Source organism: Cryptomeria japonica, unplaced genomic scaffold (assembly GCF_030272615.1).
Source record: "Cryptomeria japonica unplaced genomic scaffold, Sugi_1.0 HiC_scaffold_417, whole genome shotgun sequence".
Classification (NCBI taxonomy): domain Eukaryota; kingdom Viridiplantae; phylum Streptophyta; class Pinopsida; order Cupressales; family Cupressaceae; genus Cryptomeria; species Cryptomeria japonica.
In genome coordinates this window covers 70,737-92,675 of record NW_026729238.1, presented here as the reverse complement: position 1 = coordinate 92,675, position 21,939 = coordinate 70,737, and the positions used below count along the sequence as shown (strand labels likewise).

The 21,939-nt window shown below is 34.0% G+C and overlaps 1 protein-coding gene, 1 non-coding gene and 1 pseudogene across 2 annotated transcripts; all 3 read right to left on the bottom strand.

Annotated features, from left to right (window-relative positions):
- The window catches only part of LOC131036527 (auxin response factor 2-like), a 43,303-nt pseudogene that overhangs the window by 11,533 nt on the left and 9,831 nt on the right, over positions 1 to 21,939 (bottom strand).
- On the bottom strand, positions 10,888 to 17,573 carry LOC131871507 (auxin response factor 9-like). The gene is made up of 3 exons (XM_059215988.1): positions 17,498 to 17,573; positions 11,311 to 11,401; positions 10,888 to 11,225 (listed from the first exon to the last, which is right to left on the bottom strand). Exons 1-3 carry the CDS (start codon positions 17,508 to 17,510, stop codon positions 10,958 to 10,960), a joined length of 372 nt encoding a protein of 123 aa, XP_059071971.1. The 5' UTR covers positions 17,511 to 17,573; the 3' UTR covers positions 10,888 to 10,957.
- Positions 18,975 to 19,629, bottom strand: LOC131036526 (uncharacterized). The gene is made up of 3 exons (XR_009369722.1): positions 19,377 to 19,629; positions 19,123 to 19,198; positions 18,975 to 19,006 (listed from the first exon to the last, which is right to left on the bottom strand). It is a non-coding gene; the product is annotated as an uncharacterized LOC131036526 (transcript).

The window sequence follows — 21,939 nt, the reverse complement described above, 5'->3', positions numbered from 1 at the left end:
ACCAGAAATCCATTAAGCTCACTGTTAAGTCCACTTTTGCATCATTCTTTTCAACCGAACAAACTAACTCGAGCTCCTTAGCTACAGGGCTGCATCTCTCATGGCGTTTTAGGGTTTGAGACGGACTTCAAACTTGTTCAAAAAATGAAACACAAAAATGATGTTTCCAAAGAAAACTTTTAATCTATCGGTCACAAAGTGTATTCTGAAGAATATGCTATTAGTCCGTAGACAAATTAAACATAATATAAACCAAAGATGCTGTTCAATAAATGCCAAGTCAGTGATATTCACTGTATTCGTGTCACCAGCCTGGCTCGAGAGAAAGGCATTTTAAACATATAACACATTAGCTAAATCAATGTATCCGTGTCACTAGACTGGCCTATGAGAAAGGCTTTTTAAATATATAACCACATGCTTAATATACTTGCCTCAAAGTATGAAACTTAAACAACACCAACTTCCCCTTTTTTATTTTCTTGTCATCGAGGACAAAAGTATCAAAGAGCAACTGAAGTCATTGCATATAAATGTCATCCAATTAAAAGATCAAAATAGAAGTAGACTGTTAATGATTAGCATGTATTGGGAAAAACACACATAGAAATAAGTCTAAAAATGGAAACTAGTCCACATAACATTATATAGATAATAAACAAAACAACTATAAATAATATTTCTAGTAAATATTCTTAATTTAAAAGTCAAAACCTAAAACCACCTAAGCTGTACAATTATAACATTTTCCAAGTTAAAACCTAAATTATCTTTTAAGCCGTAAAACCCCCAGCTTCTCTGTTTATCTGGCTATGGCGGAAGCATAGGAGGTGTATCCAGCAGTTGACAACGTAGAGAATGCCACATTCTTCTCGGCTTCCTAATTATAATGATGTCATTGCTGCAAGTGTCCAGCCATTAATGAAGAAATATCATTTGGAAAATTATTTATTCTTTCATGGAATGTGATCACAAAAACAAAATCAGAGAATTGCTTTTCTAAAAGGGCAGTTCACACAGGGTTCGAATCTAGGCTGAAAACCATGCTGCCTTCAGCCGAGGACAGGAACATGACAGACCAAGAATAAAACACACCCAAATCCAGATCCTGCGGTTTATCTAAGAAAACCAACAACATATCCTAGAATATGATTGCCTGAAAACAGATGCATCCATCTTTTCATAATATGTCTTATATTGAATAAGACTTTGGACGGAAAAATTGAACATGTCTTCCTAAATTTGAAATCTAGTTTAATAAAAGCTACGAGAGAATATGACAAGCAACCCACCACGATAGATATGCCGAAAACGCCAGTCATTTCCATGTAGATCTTTGGCAACTAATTCTTGAGGTTGTTGACTCTTGTCCTATAAAAAATGGTGCAGAAAATTTTTATTACATAAATGAATATAATATAATCAATACTATCTTCAAAAAGCTCCCAAGGTAATATAAAATTAAATATAAATACTTATATTATTGTGTACTTGGAAAACTAACCAGAGGTGCGAGGCATCGATCAGCCTGTCTCTTGGGAACAGATAAAAATCCACGTGAACTTGTCTCAGAAACTGTGAGTCTTACGAAAGGAATGCGCAGGTGGTCTTGGAGGGGGTGGACGCGGAGGATCCATATCAGTGGAGCAGTCATCCTGCTGTGAATGGAACAATATGAGCACTCATCCTCCTGTGAATTTAGGTCTGAGATATAAGAAGGATTGTAGAGCATACCTCTGTATCGGGAACCAAAGTAATATGAGCAAACACTTCATCGGTATCTTGTTCAACCTGTAATGAATTTCATAAGCTAAATAGAATGACAAAGAATGGGAAGCTAAGCTCCATAGCCTTGAACCATGCAAAATGAGGTCAATCAACCGACATAAGCACGAAAAAATTGATATTAATTTACATGCACCCGGTAAAGAATTTTGGAGGGCAGGTCATACAAAGGCACCTGTTGTTCAGCTTCCTGGTTATTGATGTCTAGGTATTTGGTTATTGATGCTTCAATCTGCAATACAACATCGAATTTGTACAAACATTCATTTCAATCGATGTCTAGGTAAAGACGCATTGACTACGAAATAAATAATCAGAGTGGTATAGTACTTATGTTAGGATGAAGAAATCGAATTGAAAACAGCAGATAAACACAATTAAATATACACAACACAAACAACAAGAACACACAGATTTATCGTGGTTCGGCAATTGCCTACATCCACACTTGAAGCAGGGGAATCACTATATTATTCACCAATCTGGTTTACATCTACACAGCTGCAATCAGCTCTGGCAATCAACTTTAGAAAATGAATTACAATCAGCTCTTAAAGAGCTTCCAGGAAGAATATGAATAGCTAAGAGTTTTGGCGGCAAACAAGGAAGGAATTCCCCCACTTAATTCTGCTATCAGTTATTGGAAAGGCCGAGAGAAGCTGGGCAGAAATCGTACATTAGCTGAATATTCAGATCGGTATGAATCTTGTCTACATGAAACTTGCCTTCTTCAACCATATGGCGAACATAATGACTGCAAACATCAACATGTTTTGACCTCGGCTGAGATGTTTGATGTTTACTCATAAAAATTGCACTGTTGTTATCACAAAACAAAGCAAAATCTGATTGCTTCAAACCCAACTCGCTGAACAAGAACAAAGATCCTAACACACAAAAGAAACCACACAATGTATAACACCACTCATCTGTGCAACAAGATGAATCAGAGGGAGTCCTAGGATCAGCAGCCATGCATCTCAAAATGAGCTCAGATGGAGTCTTAGTAAACCACTTAGTAGTTACGCATTTTAATTTGGTGTTTCTCAAAATCTCTTGATACTTGTGTACCAAATCATATCTTTTGTTACCCTTTAGATCTAATAGATATATTTGATTCAAAAATGAAGATGGGTAAATAAAATTGAATGTGCCAAAGTGGCACCAACAATTTTTTAACTGTTTTTCATCCTATTTTTTTTAATAGAAGTTGGTCCACAAATTCATTTTAACTTAAATTTAAATCAAATCAATTAATGCATGCCTATTGCTTAGCAAGTCCTTATTTTGACCTCCCATTCCCAAAGAAACACATTCAAACAAATAAACGACAAACAATAGCTAATTTTTAATTTTTCAAAATTCTTGATTATTTCTTCTTTCCTCTTTTCCTACCTTCCTCTCAAAATAGAGATTATTAGGTGAGGGATGTGTGCTTCTCCATACAAGTTGATTGCACAAGCTTCTTGACTCCCCTCTCTCCATATTAATAGTTTAATCTTCGAATTCTTCACATTTGAATTTCTAATCAATTTTTTTTTCTAATTGGTTTGAAGATTTAAAAAGATTTAAATGTTCTTAAATTCTATAAACTTTTAAGTAGATCATTGAAAATTATAAAGATATGTGTTTCTCTTTTGATTTTTTTCATTGTATAGATTAATAAAAAGTGATGGAGGCATTTAGGGATGAAGAAATTTGGTGAAATGAAAAAAAGTATTAAGTGTTTTGTATTGAATCACATGATTTGTTATTTTTAAGATCTAATAAAAATATTTCATTGAAAAATGAAGATGGGTAAAATAAAATTGAAAGTGCCCCATTTGTGCCAGCTATTTTTAACTATTTTTCATGCGTAAGCTTTCTTTTTAAGGAAAGTTGGTCCACAAATTCATTTTACCATAAATTTAAACTAGATTATATATACGTTAAATTATATATATAAAGAAAGCCGAGAGAATTTCATTTTTTAATTAAAATTAGGGTTAGGGTTAAGGTTTAATTACAATTATAGTTAGGGTTTAGTTATAATTATTTTTAACTTAGGATTATGGATAGTTTAATTCGGATTCAATTAGGGTCTAATCATGGGTGAAATAGTATTAGATATATAATTATAGGTTGGGTTGGGATTAAAATATTAACCTCTAATTTAGTGTAAGGTGTACAATTTGATTTTGTTTGGTGTTAGAGTTAGGACCTAATTTGGTTTAGGGTTAGGGTTAGATTAGGTATAGTGTTTAGATTAGCATATGATTTGATTTAGGGTTAGTGTTTTATTTGGTTTATTGTTCAATTGAAATTTAGCCATTATTAAAGTATAATCCTAATTTTAATGTTAATGCAATAGTAATCATAAACAAATTTGCCCTTTTTTTAGCTCTAATTATAGTTGAAGGAAAGTGTAAATTAATGTTTAAATTCAACTAAAAAAATCTAATGAAACTAGGCTTGGAGTTAGTTTTTATTATAATATTCAATTATGTTTAGGGTAGCTCAATTAATGTCTAAATTCAACTCAAAAAACCTAATGAAATTAAGCTTGGAGTTTAGTTTTATTATAATGTTCAATTAACTTTAGGGTAAGTGTTGAATTTAATTTAGCTTTATGGTTAGGATTCATTTCTGTTAAATGTTTATTTAGGTTTAGGTGTAGGGATCAATATGGTTTAGAGTCAAGGTTAAGGTTTAAGTATAATTCGGCTTACTATTTAATTTTGTTCATGGTAATATATTAATTTACTTTATTCTTAGGGTTAGGTTTCAATAAGATTATAGGTTTCAATTCCTTTACATAAAGGAATTATAGTTAGGGTTCAATAAGATTACATATAGGAATTATAGTTAGGATTATGGTTCAATTTGGGCTAGGGTTCAATAAGAATTAGGATTCATGTTATGTTAGGATTTTATAAATTTAATAGTTCAATTTGAGTAAAATTTGGCTTACTATTTAATTTGGATCAAATTAATTTACTTTAGTATTATGGTTAGGGTTCAACTTGTTAAAAGTGATTTAATATATTTCTATTTGATATTTGATGACTTGCTTGGAAAAATGAATAAAATAGAATAGAAACTTTCTTTTCAATCTAGATTTTTGTTTTATCATAATCTAAAATTAAAATTAATCATTGTTGATTTATTTTAAAATTTAATTTTGTTTAATTTAATTATATTAGATAATAAATATTTTATAAATTTTAAAATTTATGATCCATTATAATTTTAAAATTAATTGTAAACTTTAAAAAAATTGTTGTGATTTGATCAATAATTTTAAATCAAATACTACTTAATCCAATACTTATCTTTTTTATAAGTATGTATTATGAATGCCAAAATAATCATTAAGTTAATAACATAATACAAAATATAAGATCTAATTTAAATAATTTTAATGTTAATGTTGTTTGTAATTGTACACTTTTTATTAATATTTCAATTCTATTTTAATTTTTAATTAATATTCAATCCTGAAATTTATTTTTAATTATTTATCTTTTGTGATATTACAAATACTAATTAAAATTTATTATAATAATTTAATTTAAAATTATTTATCTTCTTAAAAACTTTAAATTATTGTATAACAATTATATTTTGCCTTTTTCTTTTAATTAATGTAATACATTTAATTTAACTTGGCACATCTCTATATAACTCCTGCTTTATATCCTTATCTCTCTCTTATCTCTCCCTCTCTATGTTTGTTACTTCCTCTTTCTATATCTCTTGTGTTATTGATTCTTTCGAAAAATAAAGAAATGAAATTTTTATACATGTTGATTATTTCTTGTGTCTTCTTTTCCTACCTTTACCTCAAATTGGGGATTATTAGGTGAAAGATGTGTGCAGTTGATTGCACAAGTTTCTTGACTTCATGCTCTTAATGTTAATAGTCTATTCTTCTAATTCTTCACCATTTGAATTCATCAAGAGATTTTTTTTCTAAGTTGTTTGAAAATTTAAAAAGGTTAAATTGGTTTCTTAAATTCTATAAGCTTTAAGTAGATCATTAAAAAATTATAAATATTTGTGTTTATCTTTTGACTTTTACCCAAATTCTAAGATTAGTGCAAGATGATGGAAGCATCCAGGGATGAAGAAAATCTAGAGAAACCAAACTATTTGAGTTGTGGTGCATAAATGACAATTGTAGGTGGTATGGTGGTAGTGTATAACACAAAGTTTGAGCATTGATGAAAGTCTTATACTCAATGCTTAACAACATGGATTGTCTGTTGACACACAAAATCTCTATGGTAAATGTGCATATACTTTGGAGTAAGGGGTTTAAGAATGACTTGAGTCGCACTATTTTAACATCAAGGATAGGCTATGTGATAATTGCATGCAAATGCTATGTAGTAATTAGAAAACAAGAGTGTATTATTAGGTGGCAAATGATTTTCTTGGATTGGTGGAATTTTTGATGCCTTTAATGAAAAGGAGTTGGTTAATTAAAATGTGAGAGCCGATTGCATTAATGAGAAATTATGAAATTTTGGCCAGTAAAATATTATCATAATATTCGTATAAATAGAAATATGCATACAAGGGGGGTTTATGATAATGGGGTCAATAGGGGGATCTCTAGTCACTCAAAATTGTCCACAACTACAAACAATATTTTTACTAATTATTATTTTAATTTAATTAAATAATTTTAATATTAATAACCTAACATCAATCCTCTAAATATTTCAATGGAGTGAAAGGGTGGTAGTCGGTGTCGTGCAGACGCTAGGGTTTTTGAATTTGCAAAGGACGAGGAGGATTCAGAAGCAGATGAAGATGACCCATCTCACTTGGTCATTTAGGAAGAAGGCTCTATTGATCTGTTGGTGGATGGAGGGTCCTCTATAGATGCTACCTCCCAATACGGCGGTGTGGAGTGGCTTGTTTTCTAGCTCTATAGCTTGAGATTGATGACAATGGGTCAAAAGGTATTGTGGCATTTCGATTACCTTCCTCTATCCCACATTTGTGGTGTGATTTTAATCTACTGTTTTGCCATGTTTATCTCTTGGTAACCTTGAGATTTATGGTTAGCATGTTTTCTATGTGGGCTTCAGTTGTCTTTCCCTTGGCTTTTCCCTCTGCTACTGTCTTCGCCTTGGCTTTTCCCTCTTCTACTCCTACGGAGTTGGTGTCCCTTCCTATAGATGTGGATTGGATTTTGGTGGAGAAGTCTAGGGTTTGGATGAATTTTTGACATCCATGTTCTCTGTGGTTGTCAAATTGGAAGAGTCTCCTTTTGAGGTGGAGACATCCTTTATGGGAAGAGATGGTTGCTCTTGTTCCGAGGCTTTGTTGTTGGGCAGCAGTTGCTCTAGAGTTGGGCTGCATATGGTTTGGCTTCTCCTTCAGATGGATCCTTTCTCTTCTTCCCCTAATGAGGTGGGGGTTTATTCTTTGAAGGTGAAGATGGTTGTCATGGTTATATATTGCAAAGGTAGTTTGATGACTTATGTTGCGGGATAATTCATTTTTCTATATCTTTCATCAAAAATTTATTCAATTCACTCAAAGTCACTTCTTCTTTTCAAATCTTCAATTTCTCATAGCATTTTATTATGAAATCATCTTTAAATGGATTTTTTTTAAGTATATGAGAAAATAATATGAAATTCATTTATAGGATGTGTTATATGATTTTGACATTATCCTTTTTTATCAAATCTTATTTTGTGTTTGGCAAATGATATAATATATGCAACTACTTGGAAATCATTGAGAGGAGACCTTGATCTTCAGATTACTGACAATTTTTTTCGAAGGATTATGTTACTTCAATTTCTATCTTATATAACACTTCAATTTTCTAAGGGAAAGAACCCTTTTTGTTGTATCTTGTGTTCTTGTACGCTTTCTATTTTCCCAACGGTGTTGTGTGTACATCCTCTCCCCTCATGTGCTCATGCAAATTTGGGCACAAAAGAAACATCAACATTCTTGTTCATTTTTTAGTAGAGAGGCCTGATTGGGATTTCATTACCATTTTCTTTAATCTCAAATAGATTTTCTAGCATGCTATATAAAGATGGGATAAAAAAATTTCTTGTACCTCAATCTAGTCACATTATGTTTTGTGCATCCTTGGGGCCTTTAGTTATTTTAGACACAAGGTGAGGATAAATTCACTTGAACATAGGTATCATGCTTGTAGAAGGATCTATGTTCATAGGGTATGCCTCACTATGAACCTTTATTGTAGAATCTCAAAAGCCATTAGTAATTCCTATACTGTGGTACAAGGTATAGTATTATGCCTATTGTTACCCAACATGTATCATCCTAATTAATGTCGAAATCCTTTTTCTGATTTGTTTGACTATTGTCGTTGTTGTCATTGATGTCAAACTTGGTGATCCAATTTGACTAGATGTAGCATATTGAGCAGAGTAGTGGTAATGAACATATAATGTATGCAGTAAGAAGAGCAGTGACATTGAGCAACTAAATTATGTATGATCCACTAGAGTTATTTCCTGAAGATCCTCTTCTCCAGAATCTTACGTTTTTCTTATCATGGTTTGTAACCAGTTTCAGTATTAGTTGTGTCTATTGTATTGTTATTTGTATAGTTATATTGCATTATGATTTATGGTACTATGTTACGAAATCTATAGCATCTGTATCATGAGGTTAGAATTTTGTTGTGCTTGGAATTTATGCTTATGGATGTGTATGCATGGGTCTAGTATACCCTTGTATTGTTTAGGTAATTAAGGTATATTATTCAATAAATAAAGTGTGTGAATGAAGTGTGTAGAATATCAATGAAGGCCAACTTGGTTACCCTTTTTGTTTGGTGATGTGTCGATCCAAGAAATATAGTATTGTGTAAATCATTTGTGCTTGGTGGACATATCATTCATTTTATATGATTACTAGTATGTGTGTTTGTTTGTGTGTGGATGAGTAATAGGATGAGAAACAAAGTGTGTCTCTATTATAGATAATAGAGTATGAAGTATGTGAGTAACAAAGTTATGGACTAGAGAGCAGTAGTAGTATGAGAGCAGTATATAGTGCAAATAGTGGAATATGATATATGAGTGTAGGTGTGTGTAGAAGAGTCACAATGTTGTAGTAATCCCTTACGAGATCTGTTGCAAGAAGTTGGATTATCATAGTGTAGTCACGGTGTTGCAGTAATCCCTTACGAGATTTGTTGCAAGCAGTTGGATTAGCAAAGTGTAGTCATAGTGTTGCAATAATCCCTTACTGAATTTGTTGCAAGAAGTTATGGATAGTTTGGGAAGACCCTTTACTAGGTTTGTTGTGAGTTTCTATGAGTTGATATTTGAGCTTATCTTAGAACTAACTTCATGCATTTGGAGATGCAACTTTCCTTAGTTCATTTAGTTCTATTGTAGTGAGCATTTTGGCAATGAGCAGCTTTGTAATCTCACAGTGAACTGTTCGACAGTGAGCCATCCTTTTTGTAAACACCATATAACTAGTTATATTATCTTGAGAGTTAACCCTCTCTATGGTTTTTCCTATTTGATTTTTCCACGTATAAAAATTAAGTGTTCAATTTATGGTTATTTTGTTTACTTATTATGCATTTGTTTATTCATGTTGATGAGATTGATTAATAAGATTAATTTAACAATAAAAGTTTCAAAAGTTTGGGAATACTAATTCACCCACCCTCTAAGTATTTTGGTTCATTCAACCATTCAACATCCCTTAGTTAAAAGGTTCTCAAACCATTGGGTAAGAGGAATGGTGAGAACTTGTACCTCTGGATCCTAGCCACGGCCTCTTGAGAATGGAGCATGCATGTACAATCCTACAGTATTTTATTGCTTAGGAGTACACTATGGAAATACACCCACTTCAATAATTAGGTTGTCCTTCATCACAACTATCTAAAAAAAATTATATACCAATGAATGTATTGACCCTTTTTGGTCGTTAGCCTTACTACCCTAAAGTCAAGAGTCAAATAACCATTGTTTTTTTATTTGTATTTAGATTCTTCTTGCAATATCTGCAATTTGGGCGGCTCCTAAGCAGCTTGTCTTCAAACCACCATTCCTTCAGATTCATCTGCCTCTCCAAGCTCTTCAAGATCGTATACCATTAGCTCTGATACCATGAAAAGAAACATAAACACAGAGGAGAATTAATTTATCTGCCAACACCACCTCAAGGTCTCAGAATCACCTATTTCAATGATAGTACCAGTATATTTGGCCAACAGAAACACACATATCAGGCATAACACACTGTAACAACTACATTATCTTTGAAAAGAAACAACTACATTATCTTTGAAAAGAAATTCCTGTTAGTATGCAATTGCTATCTATAGGCATCAAACAATTGCTAATTACTGATCTCCTATACAGTAGGCTGAACATCACATATCTTTTCATTCTGATCATGAATCACGGAGTGTGATTCGAAATGTCTATAGGAAAAAAATACGTACAATCCAATCCAGAAAATTTCATAAGAATATCACATATCTATTTTATAAACTTATAACGATAGGCATATTTCAAAATGCACCATATCCTAATCCAACATAAAAAGGTTATTGAATCATAATCCATCTATCCATACTTGTCTTGCTTAAACTACACCAGATTTTAAACTATAAAGTGCTCAATAGGCCCTCAAATCTCATCCCGAATTTCATGCTCACTGAGAAATTACTGTTCATTATGAATTCTGACGGGCTGGTTCTGATTAATATGTACAGATCCAAACATCCGAAAGGATGAAACAAAACTTTAGACCAAGCGAAAAATATAAGCAGATTCAAGTAACATGGCTAATAAAAATAATGCTGATTAAATGGAAATAAAAGACAAAAGTGCTGCCCATTTCTGTATTTTGTGACTGCATCGTACAACTGCTTTGGGAAGTTGGGAACCCGATGAACTGATAAAAAATTGTTTAAATAACAATGCAACTATCCCATAACCTAAAGGAAAGGCTTGCGGGCGCCTAGTAATTACTGCAGCCCTGCATATTTTATATTCTACCATTTTTTGAATATCTTGGTAAAGTACTAAAATGCACCCCATCTTCAATCATAAAATTATCAAACGTTTTGTACAATTTGATCAGTTCTAGATTAGATTAGATTGTATATTAAAATAATATACACCCAATCTAATCTAAAAGCAGTTACCACAGTCTAATTTCATGGATTGTAGAATTTTATTAACACTAAAAGATATTTAGATGTTGAATGTGAAAATAATTTGAGTGGTAAGAGACTACTAGGAAATATCATCAGTTTTTGCCTTGGCTTGTAGTAGACTCTAAACATAGCCCTCCCTGGAATGGCATGTGACGCAGCAGCAAGGACAAAAATCTCCATTCTGCGACTGGATATAACTACGGACAGGAATGTTACTTTGCTGATGCATGGCACGCCGACCCCTACATGTAGTTCGCCATTTTTATCCCTAAGGACAAAACCGTCATATATAAATGATAAAAATACACCAAATATAACATTTTGGAGTAAATAAAATGGGCAAGTTTAGAAACCTCATAAAGATGAATGCATCTCCTGCTACAAGCCTTTCGGAGTTAACAAAGACTCTCCACCCAGCTGTCAGCAAATGCCTCCTTTTCTCACCTAGTGTTTTTTTTAATCATATCAAATGAAAATGTGTTAGTAATTAAAAAAAAATTTCTTTCCAAAAAAAATCCTTAGCAACGATTAATCATTAAAGCTTATATATTCTTAATTCACTAAATTAAAACACTCAAAAGCTCAATGATATTAATGAGAAATGATTTACAGTCTAAAGTAGGACTCCAATATTTTACCATAAAAATTAGAAGCAATGTCTGAACCTACTGGTTTCAGCAGAAAAAAAAAATCATTTTTGTTTGAAGTCATTGCTAAATATCATTAAATTACAAAAATTAAAAAGAAGTAGAATGTTAACGATTATGAGAAAAAAATTTACATAAATTAGCTTAACAGTTTGCCCTAGAACAAGCACCTCAATCACAATCATCTACACAAATATGACTATAAAGTCTAAGCGACAGGTTCAGGTTTACTAATATGGTTCAAATGTAAAAAAACTGGGTTGATTATATAAAAATCATACAATATATAAGCCTAAAAATGGAAATTAGTCCACATAACATTATATATAGATAATAAAAAAATAACTATAAAAAATTAATTAATTCAATACTATTGAAATTTAAATAATGTTATGAGGATAGGAACATGCCGGACCAAGAAAAAACCACACCCAAATCCAGATCCTGGGGTTTATCTGAAAAAATCAATAACTTATCCTACATCATTTTTGCTGAAAACATATGCATCCATCTTTTCATAATAGACTGAAAAATTTAACAGTTCTTCTTAAATTTGAAATCTAGTTTAGTACAAGCTACCAGATAATATGGCAAACAACCCACCACGATAGATGAGCGGGAAACACCAATCATTTCCATGTACATCTTTGGCAACTAATTCTTGAGGTTGTTGACTCTTGTCCTATAAAAAGACAGCCGAGACAATTTTCTTCACATAAAAGAAACAGTATGCTCAATACTATTTAATATAAAAATGTATCAATGATTGAACAATTGTAAACCTGGAAAACTAACACTGCTTGAACAATTGTATACTTGGAAAACTAACAGTGCTTGAACAATTGTATACTTGGAAAACTAACCACAGGTGCAGTCATTCGTCAGCCTCTCTCTTGGGAACAGGTGCAAGGCATTCATCAGTGGAGCAGTCATCCTGCTGTGAATGGAACAATATCAGCATAGGTGTTCTATATATTATGTAGATCTAAGAATTTAGGTCTGAGATATAGGGTCATATGGGCCTATACATGCCAGAGAGGCCTTAATATAAGAAGGATTGTAGAGCATACCTATGCCTCGGGAACCAAACTAATATGAGCAAACATTTCATCGGTGTCTTGTTCAACCTGTAAGGAATGTCACAAAAAAGTGAGTGTTGCAGTGGTGAATCTTCCTTTGGCCTTTGTGTTTTTGGGAGGGTAAAGACCCATGGTGGTATATGTTGAGTGGTTGGGAGGGTAAAGACCCACATATCAACTATCTACTTTGACATCCTAGGATGGTGTCCACCTACTCTAAAACCTTGTAGGCACTCTCTGATATTAACATATACATAACGTGTGCCTCTCATATAACTCTATGTTGGCTAGGCTCCACCATAATTAGAAGATCCTAACTACTAAAAACACTAGATTCTCCCCTAAAAGGTTGTTGAATCATAGAAGGCCTAGCTTGATAGCCCTATAGTCTCTCATACCTAAAATATCCTTGTGTTGATGATGGTCACATGTGACTACCCTATGGCCCCTACTATGCTCTAGACCTTTGTCCCTAATATTGATACTATTAGGTTTTTCTAAATTATCCTTTGAAGGATGGGGAGGCCTATGGACACTTTAGTCCATTCATCAAGGTTACAAACTTCTCTCATGCCTCTTGTGTCCTCCCATGTACCTCCTTTTCCATAGCAACCCTAAAGTCATTTGGATTGGCCATGTGTAGGAAAACTGAAATTTTGGGCTTTCCACCCCTAATGAAAAAATTGAGAAGTAACTTGTCTTGAATGTAATCTACAAACTACAAGAACTCCGAAAACTAACTCTCATGTTGAGCCACTATGAAACCTTATTATGTAAATGGTGAAACTCATCTATGCATCTCTGTCAAAAATATTTTGAAATAGAACACAGTTTGAAGCACTCCAAAATGGTATTTGGAGAGGGTTTCCAATGTGAGTTGGTGCATTTTATCCTCCCAGTACCACAAGGTGGAATCAAGTCCTCTCAAAAATTGCATTTAAAATTACAAGTTTAGGTTGCTCACATATAGATGCAACCCAAATCATAAGTCCAAGCTAAGTAACCAGGACTTATCCTCAACCCCATTTGTGGATCTTAAAAATGTAGAGGATTGGAGATGAAGCAACTCTCGAATATGATCCTTTGGCTCATGATATGTGCTTGATATAGTCTATACCTCTTATATTTATGCATGATGAGGCTAGGTAATGTCTATTGATCAATATTCTATCTCCTCTGTGTGTATTTCCCAAATTCAAGGCGAACTCCTAATAAGCTCCCAAGATGCAAGTATATGCTCCTCTACTACAAGTGGATCCTCATGGCTTGTAAGATTTAAGGTCCATACTTGGGCTACTCATCTTGGTGAAAACTCTCAAAGTGATATGACCCTTCCTTCCATTTCCTACACCCTATTTTCTAACCCACACCTCATAACCTTTACCTCACTTCCTGTCATTATTACCTTCCATCTACCTTTCATATACCCTATCTTAACCTCCTCCACTTTCCTACATCCTATCGTAAACCTTAACCTCATACACACTTACTTTTACTTCACCTACCTAATGGCACTCCATAATTAGGATATATCTTACATAATGGCACTCGATCACGCAGGTTTAGGTCATCCCTCTCCTTAATTAGGATATATTTTAAATATGGAAAGTTGTGTTAATATGTTTCAAGCTTACTATATTGTTCATTATTTAAAATGCATTGTTTAATTAATACATGATTGTAGGATTGTTCAATGGTTTAGGTCTTGTAAGAAATTCTTCTTTTAAATCGATCATATCATATTACAAAAACCTCTCACCATCTCTGCTATTTTCAATTAATCGAATAAATCTATAATAAAATTTGAATCTAAATATTTGAATATGTATAACAATGAATTTTCTGATTATACCCTTCCCTTTTTCTTCAACCAGATCTTGTAATGCCCAATTTAGAGTGAAACAATGATAATTGAAATGGCCACCCTGACAAACACATTCTTGCAGCGATTAAACCGACACAGGGAACCTATGTCCGCCTCCCTCCTTCGTGTTCATCAGGGGATGTCCAAAACTGAGATGTAGGCAAGGAACACAATGCATTATGACAAGAAGCTATCTCTTTCAGACATCCGAGCAGTGATTGCAATTAGGAGGTCGAGCCCTGATGTCATGTGAATTGGAATTATTCTTTCTCCCCAGTCGATCGAGCACATAAATGACCTGATCCGATCTCTTTGTACCGCAGTCATCCAATGAGAGCATAAATGACCTATCCCTTTTCATACAAGAAAGAGCACCTAACCTGATCTCTTTGTTTAGTTGAGTGCATCGACATATCCATCGAATGCATCTTGATTGGGCCATACACTAGTTGTATAGCTAGGATAGCTGGTATTTTGGAATGGCAAAGGTGAGACGAAGAGGCAGGATTTTGTAATGGCAGAGGTCGACGAGATGAAGAGGCAGGATTTATGAAATGACTTGGTCTTTTTTTTTTTTTTAAATAATGCTTGACATCGTCAGAATTTTGACGAACGCGGGCACTTTTTCTAAAAAACCACAAATGTCATTGCCAATTCCTTCTCCGTCGAAACCAAATGTTGCATTATTGTCGAAATTCCGACAAAATCAAGCATTTTTTCAAAAAAAATCAAATTTGATGACAATATACCTTCTCCGTCAGAATTTTAGGCCAAATGTATTAGTGGTAGAAATGAACCCACGAGGTTTGAACCTATGTAGTAGACACTATAGGCAAGAAGCCTCACCATTTCACCAAAGGGTCATCCCTGAAAAACTTTATGGTTTGAACTAGGGATGTAGGCTCTACAAGGAAGAAGCCCCACCATTTCTCCAAGGTTATTCCCATGGTAAAGCATGCTCCATTGTTAACACGATGGAGAGTAGCCCATGGGGTTTGAACCTAGGCTGTAGGCACTACAAGTAAGAAGCCCCACCATTTCACCAAAGGGTCATCCCCAAAACTTTATGGTTTGAACCGAGGATGTAGGCTCTATAGGCAAGAAGCCCCACCATTTCTCTAAGGTTCTCCCCATGGTAAAGTATGCTTCATTGTTAACACGGTAGAGACGAACCCGTGGGGTTTGAACATAGGTTGTAGGAACTACAAGCAAGAAGCCCCACCATTTCACCAAAGGGTCATCCCCTCAATGTGTCCATACTTGTTATAATAGTAACATTGGATATTTGTTTTTATAAAATCAGCCTCCACCTCTTCCTCTTAGACCACATCCACCTTTATTTCCTATTGAATGATTCTGATTTTTACCACTACCTTGGCGTTGATTGCTTTTGGTGATACTCTTGGCATCTTCATTCTTTGTAATTTTTAATTTGGAAAAAAAATCTTTCTCGTCACTTTCTCTAAAAGAATCTCTCAAATTTTCTTTACAAGACATCAAAGATCCACTAGGTAATCAAACTAAAGGGTAGACAATTTTTTCCTTTCTTTTATGGTTAAAGCAACAAGGTTCCACCTTTGGGTAAGCGTCCTCAACACCTTTCTACTCAAAACCTCATTGTTCACAATTTCTCCAACTTTTGCCGTCTTATTGACCACATCTTTTATGCTGACACAATATTCATTCACACTTCTAACTTTTTGCATCTTCAAATTCTTGAATTCTCTCTTCAATGTCTATAGCTTGACAACTTTGATTTGAGCACTACCTAGGTAGACTTCTCTTAGAGTCTTCTAGATAGACCTTCAATTGTCTTTGCATTTGTAATTCTTTAAAATAAGCTCTTATCAATAGCTATTTGAATCTTAAACAAGGCTTGAACATTCTTCTTCATGGCTGTTTAATCATTGGTTGTGAGGGTATTCTAATCAATTGACTCTACATAACCTGATTCAACAATCTTGCACAAATCTATCTGTTTAAAAAAATATATCTTTCTTAATGCACCAATAGTCATACTCATTTCCATCAAATTCTCAGATGGTCAAGGAGTTAAGAATTCAACATAATAAATTTTTTGACAAAATTCGGACTACTAAATTTTTAACCTAAAAGAAATACGGACTTTGATACCTATTGTAAAATTTAACCAGATCCAATTCCTTCATTATCTAATCAATCAAGCATTGTAACGGCAAATAATAAACAATAAATAAAATAAGAAAACTTGGATGTACCAACCGAAACATTCGTGAAAAAGAAGCATTCAACGTAAAACTCAATGACACAAGTCTCAATATAATTTTATTGAATCTTTAACAAAAAAACAGAGAAGTTGAACACATCCTTCCATCTCAGCAAACAATCGAAGACTAAGAGAAAACAGCAGTTTGCTATCAAAAACAAATCGTAGCTACTGGAGCATGCACATCATGCTTTATTTGCTGGAGTAGAAATTTTGCAAAATTTCTAAGAAAGTTTACTACTCTTGCAAGCTAAATATAGGCTAATCAAAACTATGCTTGCTCTTTGGATTATTCGGCCAGCATTAGTACTGGCAGTTAAACAATGCTATGAACTATTTGAAAATTACGGAACTAAGAGTAGAACTATGAACGGCTCTAAAAATAGATTCGTTTGGCTACAGCATGAAATTCACATGTGATGAGACTCGACATGAGCATCAGTGGCTGCAAGAGTAGAGATTTCGCTTGTGATTGGTTGTTCTTCACACTCTCTCCTGAACTCCAAATTAGGGCCACCGGGAGTCATTTTCTCAACCTCGTCTCGTTTATATATATAAATCTTACGTACAATGCTGCAAAACTCCCTGATTTAAAAAAAAAAAGAGTTCATAGAAAATAATTACAACATAGACACGTTATAACAGAATCACCCATTGAGAAGCAAGCTATTTTTTTTGGGTGGAATATTGGACATTGATACTTACTGCCACGGATCATCTCCTACAAGCATCATATCTCCCTCATCATCTGTGTAGACAACTTGCCAGCCTTTGTTTGGATCCTCTAGTTGTCCTTCAAAATTGAACATCACCTCAAGGTCATGGAAGAGCTCTTTGTATCCTACAAATTTTGTAAGATCCAGAAGTCGTCCAAGATCACTACCCTGCTTATGTACCTTCATTGTGATGAAAAATATGGTTCTGAACTGTCAGAATCTTTCCAACAATATATTAAATTTACAAAATTCTAATCTCTGTCGTACAGAAATGTAAATGATTACTACATAGTACAGCTCCTTTTCTGAGCTCTGCATTGTATTTCTTGTAGTGGTCTCCAAGATGATGTTTCTTGCTCACAGCTCATAGCAGATGTATCAGACTTGATCAACCTTGTTGGCTCCAATTGTTGGTCAACCTCGGAGAATTGTGAAAGAAATTCTTTTGGGGTATGAGCAGAAACTTGTAGGTCTTTCTCGTTGATAGAAACTATATTTTTTGACGGATTTGGCTCACTGCTTGAGAAAAAGTGAATCATATGACGACCAGATAATTTGCGATTATTGTCTGCACGGCCTGAAACGACATCAACTCTCTTATCCTTAGAAGCTTCCCGTGAAGGAAAACCAGGCTGATGCTCTGTTGTTCCCTGTTTATTAGCTTGCATGTTTCTCATTAAATTTACGTCCACACCACCATGTGCCCCTGAAACTTCTGAATGGCATGGCATCATATGCATTTTCCATTTTCCCGATGCTTCCATTGTCAAGTTTGACAAATGTGGGTACCCATTGAAGCCATTCCAATTCATATGTCCACTGGTTTTGGGAGATGGCGCCACTGATGTTAGATATTGTTTCTGATTAGACTCATTCATTTCCTGGAATGGTTTTCTGGAAAGCTTCATTTGTTGTGGATCTTCCACAATACGATTAGTATATGATCCACGAAGTTCTTGCATTTCACTAAAGCCCTGAGAACTGGGAAACGAGTTTCCATATGTGGAGTCACGCCCTTGCAGTGGGATCCAATTTACAGAAACCAATCTTCCTTGAGAGAATACACCTTTTGTTTTGACATCATCTAGTTTTGGCCACCACACAACTGTCCCCGGAACACTGTCAATGTTATTTTCACCCAAAGATCCTCCCGAGCTCATGACTTGTTGACCTTGCAAGACCATTGTATTAAATCTTTGCAACTGTGTAAAATTAACTAATGCCTTATCTGAGACGAAAATCAGACAAAAGAAGAACTTTTGAGAAAAAAAAGCAACAATGTCACTTTAATAACGATTCTTTGGTTATGTGTGATTAAAAGCATACTACTTACCGAGAACTGATAAATCTTGTTCTGGAGACAGTATCTTTGGCCGGGACCTCTTGTTGTTGGCTTTCGGGGCAGAGGATTAATTTCTGACAGGGTCAAGGCAGGTTCTATTTTCCATGGTGAGACCTTCTCTGGTCGTGGAACAGCTGATGTTGCGTCCCATTGTACCTGAAGTTCACAAAATTAGAAGAGTGATTATAAGCAAGAAGATGCACAGTTCTGTATTGATTATATGATGATGATAATTAAAACTGAAGAAAGACTTTCTTCTGTTCCATAAATACCTTGAGGCATCTCCACTTTGAACCCGGCCACCTCAGGGGATCAGAATCACCTATTTCAATGATAGTACCAGTAAATCTGTCCAACGGAAACACATATCAGGCATACCACACTGTAACAAATACATCATCTTTGAAAGGAAATTCCTGTTACTATGCAATTGCATTTATCTTATGTGTATAGCCATCAAACAACTGCTAGTTACTGATCTCTAATACAGTACAATGAACATCACATATCTATTTTATAAACTTACAGCGCTGGGCATATTTCAAAATTCACTGTATCCTAATCCAACATAGAACGATTATTGAATGCTTTGCTATCTATTAAATCATAATCCATCCATTTTAAAGTTAAAAGTGATGAATATGAAGACCGTTGCTCCGGGGCTGCTTCTCCCTCAATTCTCATCCTGAATCTCATGCCAACTGAGAAATTACTGTTCATGGCCTCCATACTGTTCGTGGCCTCCATGTATTGGTCATAAGGAATAATGAATTCTGACGGGTTGGTTCTGCATAATATGTACAAATCCATACATCAGAAAGGATGAAACAAAAATTTAAAACAGGCAAATGATATAAGCAGATTCAAGTAACATACTGTTCCTTTAACAATGTAATCTAGAAAATATAGGAAGCTCCTGGGAAAACGAGGAGTGCAGCTGTCCAACACTTAAGCATGTCTTATAAGAAAAATACTCATAAAATGGAAATAAGAAACAAATTGGTGCCCATTTCTCTATTTTGTGATAGTACAACATACTACTACTTTGGGAACCCCATAAACTCATAAAATTTTGTATAAACAACCATGCAACTATCTCATAACCTAAAGGACAGGCGGGTGCCTAGTACTTACTGCAACCATGTGTATTTAATATGGATATCTTTGTAAAGTACTAAAATGCATCCCATCCCAAATCATAAATCTATCAGGGCTTTGTAAGTTCGTACAATTTGACAGGTTACCTGGATGCTTCTGGATTAGATTGGTGTACATTTGAATATATATATATATATATGCAATCTAATCCAAAAGCAACAATTACAGTATAATTTCATGGATTATGAAAATCTATTAACATTAAAAGTTAGTCAGCGTCCTTTTGATTTTTTCAGAAAAAAAATCGAGTGGTAAGATCCTAGCAGGAAATATCATCAGTTTTCACCTTGGCTTGTAGTAGACACTAAAATTAGTCGTCCTTGAAATGGCATGTGACGCAGCTGCAAGGACAGCAATCTGCATTCTGCGACTGGATATAATTGAGGATGGAATGTTACTTTGTTGACAGATGGCATGCCTGACCCCTACACGTAATTCGCCATTTTCATCCCTGAAGCCAAAAACATCTTATATAAATGACAAGAATACACAAAATATACTATTTTACGAAAGCTCCATACAGATGACTATGGCCAAGCCTAGAAACCTGAGAAAGATGAACGCATCTCCTGCTACAAGCCTTTTGGAGTTAACAAAGACTCTCATCTATGTTTTGCAACCAAACAAAATTAAAATGTTTTAGTAATTAAAACAATTTTCTTTCCAAAAAAACTCCTTAGCATTGATTAATCACTAAAGCTTCTTTCACATATTCTTAATTCACTAAATTAAAACACTCAAAAACTCAATGATATTAATGAGAAATGATTTACAGTCTAAAGCAGGACTCCAATATTTCACTATATAAACTGGAAACAATGTCTGAACCAGCTGGTTTCAGTAGACAAAAAAGAATTGTTTCTGTTGAAGTTGTTGGAAGTGGAGACACTCTGAGAGGGGGGGGTGAATCAGAGTGTAAAAATTTTAACAAGAACTTCTTTTATAAACTTGACAATTTTTGATTCACAATAAGCACAGATGACTGAAAGTTGAAAAGACTGAACAAATGAGACTTAACACCTTGATATAATACTTTTAATGAAGCATGAAATATACAATAGAACCAACTGAAAAACTTGATTTAAACTTTTCAGAAAATAAAATGTTATTGAATCTTTTACAAAAACATGAAACATCTAAACGAGTATTTCAAAGGTTGCATTACATAAATTCAACAAAACAGAGTATGAAATGAAAAGAGCTAAAGATATGATGTATCAGAGCATAAACCAGTAAGACAAAATGAGACAAGACAATGCACATAACACCATAGTTTTCATGAGTGGAAAACCCTCCTGGGGTAGAAAAACCACTCGGTAAGATCCCTTATATTATTTCAAAGAGCACCAACTTAGTTCACAAGATTTAGAAACCACAAGGTCTCAAGGAGCACCAACCCCTCTTTCTTATCCAATGAAACATTCCAACTCAAGCTACAGTCACTAGTAATTTTATGAATGCACTTAATTCTGCAGTCACAAAACCATCAGTGGTTGGAGCGAGTATATTTTATTAGTCTGTACAAATGATTTTCTCTAAAAGATTTTTGCAACAATATTCTTCAAGGCTTTGAATCATAGACATAAAATAATAACATTCTTTTAAAGGAATCAAACACTATCAGAGAGAAAAACTCAATCTCTGAACAAAATAACTTCAACCATTATAGTCTCATGTACTCTGCAACAAAACAGAGTAAAAACTCTCAAAACCCTCGACTATCTAAGATCTTTGATAGTCTTTTTATACACAACACTTTCTTTTTTCTTTCAACACAATCTTTGTGTTTCCCTTTATTCACACTCCTCTATCTCATTTCCGAATAAACTGTTCTGTATTTAAACTGTTTTATTCCTCAAAAACACAAAACATCTTCCTGAATAACCCTCGTATAGGGTTACCAAAATCTTACAGGAATATGTAAACTAAAA